We start from the raw sequence: 17783 nt of genomic DNA, 5'->3' as shown, positions 1-17783 counted from the left end.
AAAGAAAAGAAAAGAAAAGAAAAGAAAAGAAAAGAAAGGAAAGGAAAGGAAAGGAAAGGAAAGGAAAGGAAAGGAAAGGAAAGGAAAGGAAAGGAAAGGAAGAGAGAAAATCTTTTAAAAGTTTGGGTTTGTAGTTCAGTGCACAGCATTGCAAAAAAGGAATGTATTCACCTATGCTATTGGTACATACTTTTTGTATTGTATGCACAAAGCAATACTGAAAGATATTCAAGAAATTATTAAGTAGTTTACAGGGCTTCAGGGAGGTGGGGGCAGCATGAGGTGAGCAAGGGGTTGTCGGTGTGCAACCTTTGTATGATTTTGCTTTGGGACAAGTCAATATATTTGCTATTTTTAAAATGTTAAGTTCAAAAGAAATTTTCCATGTGTATTTCTTAAGGTAATGGTAGTTACTACTGCAAATCAATCACAGGACTCAAAGGATTAATACACGTTCGTTTCTCACGTAGACCGAAGGCATGATCCTTCTGAGACTCTGGCTCCTTCTGAAACAGGCTGTCTGTTGTTCATCGTACAGTGCTATGAGTCCAGGGAGGAGGGAGGAGGGAGGAGGCTTGGGCCTAGAGGGGTGAAATTATTGTTTTGACCAGAACTCAGCCACATGGCCACCCCTAGCTGCAAAGGAAGCTGGGAATGAGTCTAGTGAACAGGTAGCCCGTCTCTGATATTTCTGATGGGTCTTATCTATCTGCCGAGTGAAGTTATTACTAGGCCTATGCTCTGAGCTTACAGCACTAGCACTAGCTGTTCCTGCACAAACTGGCCCTCATCTGATTTAGCTGAACACAACACAGACTTGGGCAAGTTGATGAGACCCACACATTCACCAGTCTCACCTTTTTCATCAAATCCTTTGGTCTTCGGTTCAAGACAGACATCAAAAGTTGTGTTATTTGGGACAAGTCTTGAGGTTTCACAGAACAGTAGCACTTTAGTTTTACTTCAAGATTGTAGGCTGTTGTTTCATGTATGGAACCTAGGAAGTATGAAAAAAAAAGTATTTGCTACAAAATGCCCTAAAAGTAGGCACTCTCAGGACCAGTGAGATTGCAGGATAGAGGTCATATCTACTCAGCAGAAGAAGGAAATTCAGAGTAGGAAGTTAAGGGTACTGTGCATCTCCAGGAGAAAGGTGTGAATCATTTAGATACACCTTTCCAGAGTTACCTAATTCTAAACTTTCACTACTTTCAAGCTATTTTATAATCAAATGCAAAGCAAAACATATATGCCTGTGGACAGGCAAATGAATTGTCTGGTCGGAGATCAGCCCTCTTTTTCTGTGCAAAAGTTACCTATGGTCCCATCTGAAAATTCATTTCAGTAGCCCTGGTAAAAATGTATCTGTTCTCTGGATTATCCTCTGAACCAGTTATATAATACCTGGTCCTTCACTAACAGTGAGTTAAATAAAATCTTTAATATGCATTTATTTTTGATAGTATGAAAGCCAATTCATATCCTCTTCTGAATGTATCAAGTAGTGCCACAAGGCAAGGATGTCCACTGTCACCACTCCTATCTGCATAGTTCTGGAAACACTAGCCAGAGCAATTAGACAAGGGAGAGAAATAAAAGGAAAAAGGACAGGAAAGGAAAAAGTGAAATTATCATTATTTGCAGATGACATGATACTCTACATAAAAGACCCCAAAAACTCCACCAAAAGACTCCTAGAATTAATAAGCAAATTCACTAGCATTGCTGGATACAAACTCAACACTCAAAAATCAATAGCACCCTATACACAAACAACAAACATACTGAGAAAGAAATATGGGAAACCATACCTTTCACAATAGCATCCAAAAAACTGAAATACTTAGGAATCAAACTAACAAAAGAAGTAAAAGATCTATACAGTGAAAACCACAGTACTCTGAAAAGACAGATCAAAGAGGATTTCAGAAAATGGAAAGATATTCTTTGCTCATGGATAGGAAGAATCAATATTGTGAAAATGGCCCAAAATTGTGGTACAGATGCAATGCAATTCCAATGAAAATACCATTAGAATACCTCACAGATCTAGAGAAAACATTCCTAAAATTCATCTGGAACCAGAAGAGACCCAGAAGAGCAAAAGTAATCCTGGGCAACAAAGGCAAAGCAGGAGGTATTCTAATCCCTGATTTGAAATTATACTACAAAGCTACTGTGATAAAATCAGCATGGTACTGGCAAAAAAATTGACCCTAAGATCATTGGAACAGACTAGAAGGTGTAGACACAACCACAAAGACTCTTAGCCACCTTATCTTTGACAAAGGGGCCAAACACGTTCACTGGAAGGAAGATAGCCTCCTTAATAAATGGTGCTGGAAAAACTGGCTTTCCACATGTCAAAGACTAAAATTAGTCCCATGCCTATTACCATGCACCAAAATAAAGTCAAAATGGCTTAAAGATCTAAAAATTAAAACAGAAACACTAGATCTATTAGAAGAGAAAGTAGGTAGAAGTCTTGAAGGCATAGGGGTAGGCAGAGAATTCATGAACAAAAACCAAACTCCATGGAAAATACTTCAAAGAATCAACAACTGGGATTTCATCCTATTGAAAACTTTTTGCACATCAAAAGAAATCATCAACAGAATACAAAGAAAACCCACAAATTGGGAAAACATTTTAGTCATCTGTCCCTCAGACAAAGTAATATAACATAAAAAATATAAACAATTTTTAAAAATCAGGCTCCCAAAATTCAAAGACCCAATCCAAAAATGGGCATCTGAGATGAATACACACTTCTCTGATAAAGAAATACAAATGGCAAATAAATACATGAAAAAAATGTTCAATATCATCGGTCATTCAAGAAATGCAAATTAAAAACAACACTGAAACTCCATCTCACACCAGAAAGAATGGCTATCATCAAGAAATCAACCCATAACCAATGCTGGAGAGGCTGTGGGGAAAAAGAAACTCTTCTCAACTGTTCGTGGGAGTGTAGACTGGTGCAACCACTGTGGAAATCAATCTGGAGATTCCTTCAAAAAACTAGGATTAGAGGTTCCATTCAACCCAGCTATTCCCCTCCTGGGTATTTTTCCAGGAGAACTGAAAAAATCATATCGCAGTGATATGTATGTGCGCATGTTTATAGTAGCACAATTTGTCATAGCTAAATCATGGAAGCAGCCCAAATGCCCATCAACTGAGAAATGGATAAAAAGGATGTGGGATTCTTATACAATGGGGTATTACTCAGCTATAAAGAAAGATAAACCAGAAGCTTTTATAGGTAAATGGATACAACTAGAGACCATACTCATAAGTGAAATAAATCAGACTCACATGTGTAAACATTGTATTGTCTCCCTAGTGTAAAAAACTGAAAGAGTAAATAAAATCTGAAGCATACAATAGATATTGTGAAAGGGAAAGATACTGCTCAAATAGGAAGGAGCAACTGGGTTGAAGGAGGGGAGAAGAAAAAGAAGGAAGGAAGAGAAAAAATATGTACATATATACACAAGATAGCTAAGATCATTGTACTACTAATTTCTATTGGTTTATTGAAAGGAACAGTTAATGTAATTGTTTGATCAGTCTTACATGCCTATATCTGATTATCTGAGCAACCACTTTGAAGATAACATTATGTAATACAACAATCATTGTTAATATCCAATCACCTTGTTTTGAAATTCTGTATCATTTTTATTGTTTTTTATGCTGTTTTATTTATGTATTTGTTTTTTCTCTTGTCTTTAAAATGAAAAACAAAATTTATAAGTATATATAAGGATAGCTGGGATAGGTGTATTGCCAATGTCTGTGGTTTATTGAAAGGAATAGATAATGCTTAAATTTTTCTTTTTCCTTGACCATTTTTGCACGCTTGTATCTGGTAATTAGAATGACTGATCTGAAGACAGCAATACGCAGTATAAGAACCACTGTTGAACTCCTACCATCTTGCATGGTGAAGCTCTGCATCATTTCAATTTTTTTCTTATTACTTGTTACTGTGTTTGATTGTTTGATCAATCTTGCATTCTTACATCTGGTGGACTGAGCAACTTCACTGAAGACAACAGTATGTAGTGTAGCAACCACTGTTAATTCCTATCATTTTGTTTGGAGGTCATGTATCATTTTTGTTGTTTCTGTGTTGGTTTTTGTTTTTGTCTTCATTGTTGTTGTCTTGTTAGTTTTCTTCTCTTTAAAATAAAACTAAAAAAAGAAAGCAATGCCAGTAATTGCTGAGGATTTGTGCAGCTGGCTCTTGTGAAGTTATCCTGTTTTCTTTCTCTGGTTTATGTATTTTGTTTTCTCTTTAAGTTATACCTATAATCATTGCGATGAAAGTGGTTATGTAGTGTAGCATAAGAATCAGGCAACGAAGCAATCCTAATATCTTCGGCTTCCACCCCAACCCCAACTGTTAGGATGCTCGGCCTTCACAATATCTCCAGAGAGCCTGCTCTGCTGACATTTCAGGCTCCCATAGGAAACACTGCCAGTCTTCAGAGAAGGCCTTATTTGCAAGCTTTGCTCAGCAAAGAGGTTGGATAAGCATCTTGGATTAAACCTTCAAAGCGGCAGGATTTTGGTTACTTTTTCCCGATTAACCTGAGAATACTTTGAAACCCTCTTCATCATAATACAAGGTTGTTTTTTATTTTTGAAACCTTGGGTTCTCATGAGGAACACTTCTACAAACACTCTTCTTCTTGGGCTTTTTGCTAATTAACAATCCTTTTATTTTGCACAAAATTTCATATTTAAACTTTATCTGCAAAGGATATTTGGTGTGAAGTATTAAAGGAACTAGGGGGCTAATGGAAAATACATTTTTCCTACTGATAACACATCAAAATCTGTTAGTCTATCCATTAATTTCTAGCTGCTTTGCCTCCAGGAAGCCCAGAGCCAAATTTGCATCTTGACTTTTAACAACTCAGTAGGATCTACCTGTCTGCACCATAGCATCCTCTAGCCTCAGCCTTGAATCCTAATTCATATTTCACTTCTTCCTGCTTTTCTTTCAGATATTCTTGCTGTTTTGTTGGATGCATTTTATAAACCACCTCTATTTCTTCAGGCCAGATATAATATACATTTTTATATAGGTAGATTACATACGTTCTGTTTGCAATCTTATAAGTGAAATTCCTGGGAAAATCACAGTGTCTCTCCTCATTATTCTTTCCCTTTGTATTTCATCCTGGAACAATGAAACACTTGCACTTAGGTATCTCATCTAAATTATTCATGTGCTGTGTAACAACTGAATACTCTTCAGCAATGGATAAACAAAGTCATAATAAAATAAATTAGCATCTTGCTTCTTCCTACAATGACACAATGATTTACATCATTTAAGTATATTTTCAGTTTCTATAAATATTTCCCAGAGTGTCACTATTTATTAGAAAAGTACCTTCTCATCCCCATAATCCCATTAGACTTTTTATGCTTCTCTCAGGGGGTGGAGGCGACCATTAAGCTTGCAGGTTAAGCTTGCAATTGGACAGGATTACATCTCAAGGACGGGAGTTGCATCTAAATCACCTGGAGAGCCTAAGGCTCTGCAGGTCCCATGAGAGAGGTGAAATGTTCATAAAAAGAATCTAAAGTGCCGCCTTACAAGGGAAAAGGAAATGAGTTAGTGCGCTGCACTCCTGCGGCACCAGGGAACGTTCGCTGGATACTATAATATTTAAAGCACACTGTCAGCTCAATAACATGGAAAAAAGAAAAAGAAAACAAACAAAAGAACGCACTGGACATGAAGCCCCAAATCTGGGTGCAAATTCGATTTCTGCAGCTCATTAAGGAGTAACTTTCTGCACTTATAAAATATGGGAGTAATTAACCTTTCAACTGGTCCTGAGGCTTCGGTATGAACGTGCTTGGCATGGAACTAGGTCCTCTTATTACTTGCCCCCCTTCTGGTTTGCAGTTAAGAATTAACTCAGTGTAAACACGAGCCCCAGGGCCTATTAAACCTCTTTCCTCATGACTGACTGCCTCACTCACGCTGCCTTCAACAGCAGCAGCTCGGGACTTTAGATTCTCACGGTCCTGGGGATGTACCTGGTCATTTGCGCGGCCATCACTTATGTTGCCCTAACTACCTATGAGACTTGCGTTGGTGCATTTATTTGCCCACCTATGCCAGATCGAATTTTCCAGAGCTGTCCGCCATCAACTTCGTCCATTTGATAAGTTATTATGCAAAGTGAAAGTAAAGAATAGAAAATCTAGTTTGTGAACAGATTTGAGGGTTATTCATTTTCTTAATACAGACACAAATTGATATTTTCATTGTCATCCCCAGGCTTATTGAAGGTTGATGGAAGAGAAGCCTTCTGTAAAATAAAAAAGAAAACCAACTTGAAGAGTCCTCCCCAGGAGTATTCTCTGGCAGATTGGTTTGGAAAACAGAATAGAAGGAAATTGGGAATCTGAAAAGTGATTTCTTTGGAAGTACCAAGCGCCTCCTGCAGGCCTTGGGCGATCACCCTTTGCAGATCTTGATGTGCCTGGAGGTGGGGGAGGCATGCTCCCGCTAGAAGGAAGGCTATTCCTTGTGCAACCACCACCTTGTGGTATGATAATTTGAAAACTTGTCTTGCATGTTACAGAAGTTAAAAAATCAAAAAGGGTCGGGTTCCATAATGGGAAGAAACTTGAGCGATTCTGGTTTAACAAGTCCCTTCCTTGAGTTTATGGAATATTCTATGATCCTTAAGGAGGTAGAGGATACATGATACGATACCTCACAAACTGATTTGAATGTGAAATTCCTTTTCTCCTCCTCATGGATCATGATATGGAAGTAGTGCTCCATTGAACGTGTTTTTGGAAACACTAATCATTTTAGCTCCCCATTACCATATACAAGTGTCCACAAACTTAACTAAAAATAACACACAGTTTTGTAGGTCAAGAGTCTGGTCACAGCTTAGCATTGTCTTCTGCAGGCCAAAATAAAGCTGTCACCCCGGGGTGGCACAGCATGTGAATATTCGACGGGGAAAGGATTCATTCCAAGCTCTCCCAGGCTGTTGGCAGAATTTATTTCTTACAGTTGTAAAAGTACGAACCTTGCTTGCTGCTGACCACAGGCCATCCGTAGTTCCTGCAAGCCCCCTTTAGTCCTTGCCACCTGAAAGCCCCTCATCAGAGCTGCCCATGAGGACAGTCTTGTCTTCGTGTGTTCAGGCTGCCAGAACAACGTGCCACCAGCTGGATGGTCTATCACAACAGGAATTCCAGAGGCTAGAAAGTCAAAGATCAAGGTGGTGGTGGCCATAGACTGGGTGTCAGGTGAAAGCCTGCTTTCTGGATCATAGACGGCATCTTCTAGCTATGTCTTCACATGGTAGGAAAGTCAGGGCAGCTGCCTGAGCCCCTTTTATAAGGGAACAAATCCTAATTCATTGGGTGCAATGCTCAGGACTTAATCACGTCCCAAAGGTTTTACTTCCCAACAGCATTCATTATCTTTGGAGTTAAGATTTCAATCTAGAATTTGGGGGGAATACAAATGTTCAGACTGCCAGAAGTTTCTTCACAGACAGATATCTCTACCTTTTTCCAATGTTTTTATTAGTACATGTTTGCAGTGTGCAGTGATTGCATTTCTCGGGAGTAGTTGCCACACACCCATAACACATCTCAATTCTCTTACCATCCCCTTCCCCTCCCCTCTACCCTGCTCCCCCCACCGCCCTTCATCTCATGGTGCCTTCCCTTCTGCAAAAGATCTACCTCTCTGTCTTCTATTATTTATCTTTTATCTTGCTCTTTGCATTTTGGTTTTCTCATATGAAAGAAATCATGTGTTATTTAAGCGTGCGTAACTGATTTATCTCACTTAACGTTATTATGGTCTCAGTTGCACCCATTTTCCTACAGGTGACTCTGTAGGAGTCTACTCTGCTCCACTGATCCATGTGTCTGTTTCTGTGCTAACGCCATGCTGTTTGTGTCACTGTAGCTTTGCGATATAATGTGAAATCCAGGATTGTGATGCCTCGTACTTTGCTCTTGTTACCTTGTTACCTGTTTATCATTCTTTATGGCAGAGTAGTATTCCATTGTGTATAAATACTACCATTCCTTTATCCATGTATATGTTGATAGACACAAAGTCCACTTCAAGGACTTAGCTATTATGAATTATGCTGCTATACACATGGGTATGGAGGTATCACTGTGGTAAGATGTAACTTTTTCTGGAAGATACCTAGAAGTGGAACAGTTCTAGAAATGTAGTTCTAGAATGAAAGTTCTAGAAATGAAATTTCTAGCTTTAGTTTTTTGATGAATCTCCATCATGATTTTCTAATGGCTCACTAGTGTACATTCCCACCAACAATACAGAGGGCTTCTGTTTTCCCCACAGCTTCAGTAGCATTTGTTATTTGATTGCTTGATGATAGCCATTCTTTCTGGGGTAAGATGAAATTGTAGCCATGTTTTAATTTGTTCTTTTCTAATGGCCAGTGACATTGAAAATTTTTTGCATGTATTTATGGGCCATCTGTATTTCTTTTGCTAAGAGTATATATTCATTTTAATTGCCCATTTTTTGATTTGGACTTTTATTTCAAAAGATCCAATTTTTTGAGATCTTTATGTATTCTACATCTTTTTTTTTTTGGTTTTTTTCTGGTACCGGTAATTGAGCTCACAACCTTGTGCTGGCCAGGCAGGGGCTGTGTCGCTGAGCTAAATCCCCAGCCCCCTATTCTTGATCTCAGTCATCTGTTCGAGGAAGAGCTGGCAAAAAGTTTTTTCCACGCTGTGGGTTGTCTCTTCAATCTGTGAGTGGTTTCCTCAGCTGCGCAGAAGCTTTATAATTTGATATGATCCCATTTGCTGATCTTCAATATTATTTCTTATACCCCTGGGGCTCTGTTCAGAAAATCCTTGCCTACACCCATGTCTTTAAGAATTTTGCCCATTACATCTCCCAGCAGATTAACTGTTCCTATTTTAACATTCAGATCTTTGATCCATTTTGATTTTGGTTTGGTACATGGTGAGATATACGGGGCTAGCTAGATTCAGTCTTCTGTACGGTGATAGCCAGTTTGCCAAGTACCGTTTATTGCAAAGAGATTGTGTTTCTCCAGTGTAAGTTTCTGGCTCCTTTGTCAAAGATCAGATGGCTGAGTGTACCTGAGCTGTTTCTGCATCCTCTGCTCTGCTCCACTGATCCATGTGCCTGTTTCTGTGCTAACGCCATGCTGTTTGTGTCACTGTAGCTTTGCGATATAATGTGAAATCCAGGATTGTGATGCCTCGTACTTTGCACTTGTTACCTAGGACTGTGGTTGATATTCTGAGTCTCTTTTGATTCTGTATGAATTTTTGGATGGTTTTCTGTACTTGTGGACAATGCTGTTAGCGTTTTGAGTTGGACTGTGTTGAATCTGTGTATCAGTTTGGGAAGTATTCATGATTTTGACTATACTGATTCTGCCTATCCAAGAAGAGCATTTATCTTTCCATTTTGTGAGGTCCTCGCCAATCTGTACTGTACTGTAGTTTTCACTTCAGAATTCTTTTACTTCATAAGGTAGGTTAATTCCTAAGTGTTTAATTTTTCTTGAAGCTATCATGAATAGTATTGTTTTTCTAATTTCTTTCTTGGCAAGTTCATTATTGGGGTACAAGAGCACAACTGATTTTGTGTATTGATTTTGTATCCTACTACATTGCTGAATTAGGTTATTAACTCTAGGAATCTTATAGTGCAATTTTTTGAATCTTCTATGTAGAGGATCAGGTTGTCTTCTTATAATAGTAATTTGACTTCTTTATCTCCTCTGCATATCCCTTTTAGTTCTTCCTCTTGTCTGATTTCATGAATGCTTCAAGTACTGCACTGAACAGGAGTGGTGGTAGCAGACATCCATGTCTTATTCCTTATTTTGGAGGTTACACTTTCACTTTTTCTTCAATTAACCTGTTGACAGTAGGTTTGTCATAATTAGCTTTTAGCAGACTGAGACAATCCTTCTATACATATTTTCTTCAGGGTTTTTATCATAAGTAGAAGTTGGGTTTTGTCGAAAGCAGATGATCACATGATTTTTGTTCTTGTTTCTGACTATGTGATGTTTCTGACTATGTGATGACTACGTTCTTGTTTCTGACTATGGGCATTTATAGATTTGTATATGTTGAACCATCCTTGCATCCTTGGGATGAAACTACTTTGTTATAATGTATGACTTTCTTGATGATTCATTACATTCTGTTTGCCATTGAGAATTTTTGCATCTATGTTCATTAAAGAGATTGGCCTGTAATTCTCTTTTTCAGTTTGGTCATTTTCTGATTTTGGAATTATGGTAACGTTAGCTTCCAGGAATGACTGTGACAGTATTCCTTCCTTTTCATTTTCATTAAAGAGTTTGAAGAATATTGATGTTAGATCTTTTCTGAAGTTCTTGTAGAATTCAGTAGTGAATCCATTGGGACTTGGGCTTTTCTTAGTTGCTTGGGTTTTTATTACAGCTTCAAAGTCATTGCCTGTTATTGGACTATTGGGGGGTTTTAAATATTCTGGGTTCAATTTTGGTAAATCATAGTAATCAGTCCACTTCTTGTGAATTCTCCAATTTATTGGAGTACAGGTTCTCTAAATCATTGTTAATGATCTTCTGTACTTTGGCAGTGTCTATTGTGATTTCACCTTTTTATTTCTGATTGCATTGATTCAGGTCTTTTTTTCCCCTTTTTTTACTATTGGCTAATTTCATGTCTATTTTGTTTATTCTTTGATAAACCTCTTTGATTCATTGCTTCTCCTTTTTAGCCTCAATTACTTTACTTTCTGCTCTGATCTTTATAATTTCCTTCCTTGTACTAGCTTTGGATTTGCACAGTTCTTGTCTTGAGGTACATCAGTAGGGCATTTATCTGGGCTCAATCTATTTTTCTCATGTGGGTATTCAGAGCTATAAACTTCCCTCTTAGGACTATTTTCATTGTATCCTAACTGTCCCATGAACCGTACGCCAGCACTTTCAGCTCCAGCCACCTCTGAAAGCCACATTTGCCAGGCCTACTTTCTCACCTTTGAGTGTGGCAGCCTTGTCCCTCCTGGCCAGTTTAATTCAGGGTCTCTATGTCTTGCTTGTGCCCTCTCCCTGGCTATCTCCCACTGCGTCACTGTGGGAGGATACTAGAAACCTTGAAGCAGCATTGTTCTATGGCTCTGTGTTTCCCCAACTTCCACCTGATTAAACACTCTCTGGCCACACAGCTGAGATTTTGGAATCAGACTTTGCTGCAGTGGGTTTCTTGGATGCTATCCTGCCATGAAGGAGTTACTTTTGTAGTAAAACTCCACATAGCTTTTGTAGTTTACCATAGCCATGGGTTTGTCGTTGGGCTCGTGGTGCTGGCCTGGCCCATTATTTCTCCCTGTAGCTGCTGACTCTTTGGGGTTTACCTTCTCTCCAGAGCATTAACCTGTCCACAGTTAGAGCAGTGAGTCGGTCAGTGCCCCTGCTGCCCCATGCCAAGGAGTAAGAGCACAAGCAGGCTTAGGGGTCAGAGGGCGGCTGTGACCCACAGGTGCAGAGAGGGCTGGGGTGGATGCTGCAGGGGAGGGTGCAGCAGCAGCCCACAAGGGCAAGTTGTCTGCAGTCCATGGGGGCAGACTCCATCCACAGTCCCTGGGGGTGAGTTCTATCAAGGTTCATGGTTCAGGTTCCGTCCGTGGTCTGTGGGGCTGGACTGATATTTCTATGTTCTATAACATCATTCCAATAGTGATGCTTACCTTTTCATTTCACCATAATCTGTTAGTTCATTGTAAATCAGAGGTCTTGCTTGTATTCAGTGAGGTGTGTCTATCAAGAAGTAGGCAACTTAGGAATGGAAACTATAAAATTCTCGGCACAAATGACTTTGCTACTACCTAGACTTAGAGAACTTAACAAACACTATCATGACTTCCAGTGGTTCAAGGCTGTGTCCCTAGGATGAGAAACTCCAGACCTCAGACTCCTTAAAGTGCTTGCTTGAGAAAATTCAACACTGTTAAAAGAATTTACTCCTTCCAGCTAAGATCTGCCTTATAGGTCCCTGAGCTCCCTAAGTGTATATACTTCAGAAAACTTGTAAATCCTTTCTCTGTCTCTGTGAGACATAGATCTGCAATTTAGGAATGTCTTTCAGAAGGACAGGAGAGCCACCCTTCTGAAATGTTAGAGCCAAGAAGACAGTAGGATGCTGGGAGTCTAACTTTGATAGGGACCAGTTACCAAAGACACAGGGCCTAATCACACCCAAGAAGATAGCAGGACGCTAGGAGCCTAACTTTGATAAGCACCACTTACCAAAGACACAGGGCCTAATCACACTGACTGACAGCCTCACCTCCTGACAGCTCTCCTCACCTGGTCTTTGGTGCAGAGTTGAAAAGGGCTCCTGCTTTGTTCTGGTGGAAGTGAGCTCTATTTCTACTGGACTGCCCTTACTGCTGTAGGTTGTTGTTCATTGTGTCAACTTGAGGAGTTTCGTAGGTTAACTAAGTGACTCAGCAGGGGGCCAGGGGCCTCACTTTGTAAACCTCCTCATCCTGTGCAAGAGGAGGGCACGGAGCTGGTGTGAGTGCTACATCAACCCCTGGGTGGGGGAAGCCTGCTTACAACATAAGGGAGGAGAAGAGGCTTGCTTGCCTCCTCCCCCTTTTGCTATTGCTGCTTTTGCTGTCATCTGCTGTCAGGAACTGCTGCCCCCCTGCCCTGTGCCACCTGCCTTGGAGCCAGCTGATTATGGACTGAAACCTCCACAAACTGTGAGCTAAATAAACCTTTCTTCTTTTAACATGTGAGCGTTGGGCATTTTGTCTCAGCATCGAGAAAAAAGTCACCAAGACATTGAGTTAATATGAATTGTCTTGGTGGTAGAGTGAACATATCTGAACGCTTTAGGAGAAAAAAAATAACCTCAGTCTTGCTGGAATAGTGAGGCTAAGCAGGAGGTGAGTAATATGCCATCAGCCCCTCCATACCCCTCAGTGGGAGTTCATTCTTTTCTCCTTGAGATGTCAGGAGAACCCTGAACAGAAAAGCATTCCATTCACCCAGCTCAAGCCTGAGGGAGAAGAGCTGATGGAATCCAGGGGCCTGGAACTGGGCCCCACAGGAAACATTCTTGCCAGGCACGTTGCTTTGTGACGTTTATTTGAGCGTTCTGTGAGAGAATCTCCTTCAGGCAATGAGGAAGCCAGAAATGGCACCAGCACATGTATTCTCACCAGTGCCCTCTCTCTGGCCACAGTCCCCCAAAGAGCAGGGCTGCATCCGTGGCCTCCCATGAGGCTGATGCCAGGCTGAATCCTCCCTCCTCCGACCCCGCAGGGCCAGCTACGCTGCCTGCTTCTCAAGCCCGTCCGTCCAGGCCAGCTCCTCAGAGTCAAATGTGATGTGTGCATCACAACGCGTTAAACCAGGAGGAGCACGTGCTGACTGAGTCCAGAGGAAGACGGTCTGCCATGGAGGTGTTTTAACTTTTAAGGGAATGTTTGGGTGTGTAGCTAACGTGCTGCCCCCAATCCTCATGCGTTCACAGGCTTGGGAAGGGGGCTGGGTCACAGAGGCACTACATGCACCAGAGGATTGACCCACCGATGACTCCGTAGCCGAATCCCTGTCAGAGCGGGGCCTGGTCACAAGAGCTGGGTCACTGGAAAGTGGTGACTTGGGAAGCTGTGTTTCCTCTCCTGGCTTCTCCGTCCTTCCCCGCCGCTTCTTGGCTACTGTGATACGGGCAGCTTTTCTCTGCTACATCCTTCCACCAGCCATTCTTGCCTTGGACCCGGCCCCTGTGGGCCAAATCCTCTAACAACCATGAGCTGAAATAAATTTCTCTTCCTTTAAGTTGTAGGTGTTGAGTGTTTTGTCCCAGCAGTGAGGGAAGCTCAGTGGAGCTCCGGGCTGTTGTGCTCTATAATATAAACTACAAATGTCATGAGCCGAGGTCTGCCTTTGACATTTTGTCTGTTCAGTGAATTGCAGAAAAATGCAAAGCTTTATGAGTCAGAAAAATATATCTTCCCTGAATTTAGAATATTTTAAAACTAATCTGTGTCTAGCTTTTCCATTCTCAAAGTTTTCAAAATACGTGTTTCATGATTTTGTCCATTTAAAAAGTTAATAGGTTACAGATTTCATGAAGGTGTTTTTTGATTTTTTGTTTTGTTTTGCTTTTTGTTTTTGAGACAAGGTCTCGCTGTGTAGTTGGGACTGCCTCAGGATGGTCCTGAACTTGCAGCACAGCAATCCTCCTGCCTCAGCCTCCTGAGAGCTGGGGTTGCATTTCCTTAATTTTTCATTAAGTTCAATATTCTGAACTATTTTATTTCTGAGATTGTAATATCATTATGCAGCATCATTGGAAATATGATTTGGTGGCTTAGTAGTATTATTCTGAAGCTACAGTATCACTAAAATAAAAGCAGATTCTATGTAGATTTTTGCAGCCTGTTTTATATTTAATTTTCCCCAATGAGATTTTGGTCTCATTTTCAATGAAATTGTTTCTTCACATATGGACAGCGTTCTTTAAGTTTTTCACTCCACTGGTGGTTTGTTCTAGATTCTTCTCCTTAACACTGTTCTGGCTGTAGCAGACGTCTCAGGTCTGGCTCCGGGCTTTGCTCTTGGGTTCTGGCCTCAGGCCCTGTGCTTTGGCCATCTTCACACTCAGCCACACTTACCTCTGCACACTGCCCTGCTCTGTGTGACGTCAGACCCCATCTCTATTGTGAGAGATCAACAACCGGTAGTGGACTTGCGACACCCAGCTGAACTGAACCAGCATGGGGCTGGGTGTGGGAGGCCCGCCTGAGGGTTGTTGCTGGCAGCGTAAGAGGCAGAACTGGAGACCAAGGGGAGCTGTTGGTTCTCTTGGTTTTTCTGGAGGAGCTTGTCATGCTGGCTTTCCTGATGAACTTGGCTGCTCTCATCATCGAAGGAGCTCCAGGACCTGGTTGTTGCTGAGAATGGCTATAGTTCACTTTGGGGGAGCTCTGGTCCTCACTTTGAGCATCGCTTCGTGGCTCTGGAGGGGAAGATGGTGCACTGCCAGCCTCCTGGAGAAGCTTGCTGCATTGGCTTCCCTGATGGGAACTCGTCTGTCCTGATCATCAGAGGAGCTCAGAACCTCACTGTCACTGAGGATGGCTGTGGTACTTTTGTGGGGAGCACTGGTCCTTACTTCGAGTGTCAGATTCTGGTTCCAGTTCAGATCCCTCAGCCTGCTAGCACAGATAGTTCATCCCACTGACATAGACTTTCTAGATTCCACAACTGATCTTCGGGCCTTCCCAGTGCAGATCCATGAAGCAGACATGCATGAGACATTGTCATGGGCTCTAGGCCTCCAGTTGGAATGTGGGGGGCATTGTTATGGGCTCTAGGTCTTCAGCTGGACTCATGCAGGACATTATTGTGGGATGCAGGCCCTCAGCTAGATTCCTTGGTCTTTAGTGTGTGGACAGATTTCCTGAGCTCTTTTTGTATATGACTCTGGGTAACTATTGTAAAATAATCTTTGAATTATTTTCCCCTTGCAAAACCCTAAACTACAACAGATATGCAGAGCCTCTCTGAGCATACGGCTCATATGATAAACTTCCACTTTCTTTTCTTACTAGTTTACAATATTTCTTAAGCTCATTCAACAATAAAGTGTTTCAATAAGATTATAGGTAAGAATAATAGCCAAAAAATTGGAATTTTTCAGAGAAAAAGAAGTTATCCCATGTCTGTTATATAGCAAACATTGTCCTTTCCACTGTGTTTAATCTTCGGGTGATAGATAATTTTTTGTGAAACTGGTCTGGGAGAAATGCCTCCTGCCACTATGTTCACAGCCTACCACTCGCTACCATTGCTGGTGGATTTTGGGGAAAAGTGATAAAAGAATTAGAATTAGTTGAAGTCCACGGAGTTAGAGGATTGGAAGCTTGTTACTGATAATGTAGAATTATATGCTGTGATAATTAGAAAAACAGGGTTTCAGGGCAGGGGAGAAGAAAACAGGTCTCTGGTAAGATGATGTTTGTCCAGTTTTTGTGGGAGGGGGATACTGGAAATCAAACTCAGGACTTTGTGCTTGTCAGGCAAGTGCTGTGCTACTGAGCTTTATCTCTGGCCCCTGTTTTTCCAAATTTATGTCTAGTGAAAAGAGATAATCAGTTATATTCAACTGAATCTTACAGATTTATTAACGAATAGGTGGTTTCTACTTTTAGACGTAAGTTCCCAGAGATCACATTTTAATTATATCTTAATTTAAAAAACAAATAGGTAGCTAACATTCTGCAGCATGAATACCTGAGGTCTGTTAGGAATCCTTGTCTTTCTTTAGGGCTTAAGAAGTCTCAAGAGACCTTTTACTCCCTATAATCTACCTCTGCCTAAGAAATTTCACAATCTTCTGAAATGTTATATTCAAGAATTAGGACTGCTGTTTATTTCAGAAATACTGACCCAATGTTTCTACTCCAAGACCCAGCTAAATTGCAGAGAATAAAAGGTGAAATCGAAGAGACAGAGAAAAGTAGAGTCAAATTTTGAAACTCATGGAAGGGATGATGAGTGATTACTGACTTGGGTAAGTAGAAGAAGATGGGCTTGGATGAGGCAGGAGATTAGGGCATGGCAGACTGGCTGGAGAAGCAGATAAGGCTTCAGGTACAAAATCTCAGAACAGATGTGCAGAACAGTTCCCAAAGCTCTGTGTGTGGACTTTTTACAAGAACTTGAGTAGTTCTGAACAGGACAACCTAAACCTGATATCTGGGCTACTGTCCTTTTACAGTAGTCCATGCTCATGCTGCGGGATGCCCTCCTTTTCCTACTTTTACTTGGCTAAACTTGTTCTGCAGAGCACTTCTCTTTTCTTACCTTTAATAAATGTAAAACACTGCTATCTTTTGTGCTTGTCTGGATCAATTCTTTGTTCAGGACAGAAAGAACCTGTAAACCACTTCTAGAAGGAGACTCCGACACCCCAAAACCCAGGCACCTGGGTAACACAGGCACCTGCAGAAGGAGATGAAGATCAGACACTGTGCATCTCAGTCTCCATAAAGAGCAGCAGACATTGGTGGCAGAGATGAACGGCAAAGCTGAAAAGCAATGCGGATAAGAAACACCCATGTTCCCTGCCCTAACTGCATTCTCAAGTGATGGTCTCCTCTCTAGTGGAAGTCATGCCCTGTGCCAGAGAGACTCAGGACCAGGGAATAATGGTTTTTCCCAAGGGCAGAGGGAGGCTTCCTACTGACAAGAAGGGTGAGTGAGGCTGTCCATGTGGAAATGAGAGGCTTCTGAGCGCCACTTTAGCCCCGAACCGTTATTGTCTCTATCTAGGTCTTGCCCCAAAGCCTCATGCACTCAGAGGCAGGGGTTTTGGAAGCTGATTGGACTGGGGAGGGTGCCGTGGCTGACTTGCTGTTAGGAGGTGGGGCCTGCTCAGGAGGGAGGTCACTGGAGGCGAGACCTAGAAGGGGGTGTCCTCGCCCCACTTCTGCTCTCCTCTCCACTTCCTGGCCAACGTGATGTGAGCAGTTTTCCCCCACCAGCCCCTTCCCCCGGGTGGTTTCTGTGCTTGAGTCTGCCCAACGAGGACTAAACCTTTTAAACCATACAGCAAAATAAACCTCTCCTCTTTTAATTTGCTGTGGCTGGGTACTTGTTGTTAGGAAACAACAAAGTCTTAGGAAAGTGACTAAGACGATGGCTTCCTAACTCAGCACACTGTCCGGA

The 17783-nt window shown here is 41.4% G+C and overlaps 1 protein-coding gene across 11 annotated transcripts in view; it reads right to left on the bottom strand.

Annotated features, from left to right (window-relative positions):
* The window catches only part of Phf14 (PHD finger protein 14), a gene marked incomplete at its 5' end in the record, with an annotated part of 271885 nt that overhangs the window by 74487 nt on the left and 179615 nt on the right, over positions 1-17783 (bottom strand). For 5 of the 11 annotated variants that reach the window (XM_013515964.1, XM_013515967.1, XM_013515966.1 and 2 more), the window contains 2 exon segments: positions 858-997; positions 5116-5197. In XM_013515964.1, coding sequence (XP_013371418.1) covers positions 858-997; positions 5116-5197 — 222 coding nt within the window. 11 annotated transcript variants of the gene reach the window in all.

This window comes from Chinchilla lanigera, unplaced genomic scaffold (genome assembly GCF_000276665.1).
Source record: "Chinchilla lanigera isolate Chin_1 unplaced genomic scaffold, ChiLan1.0 scaffold00031, whole genome shotgun sequence".
NCBI lineage: Eukaryota > Metazoa > Chordata > Mammalia > Rodentia > Chinchillidae > Chinchilla > Chinchilla lanigera.
Note: the sequence above shows the minus strand (reverse complement) of the source record. Positions and strands in the feature narration are given on the sequence as shown.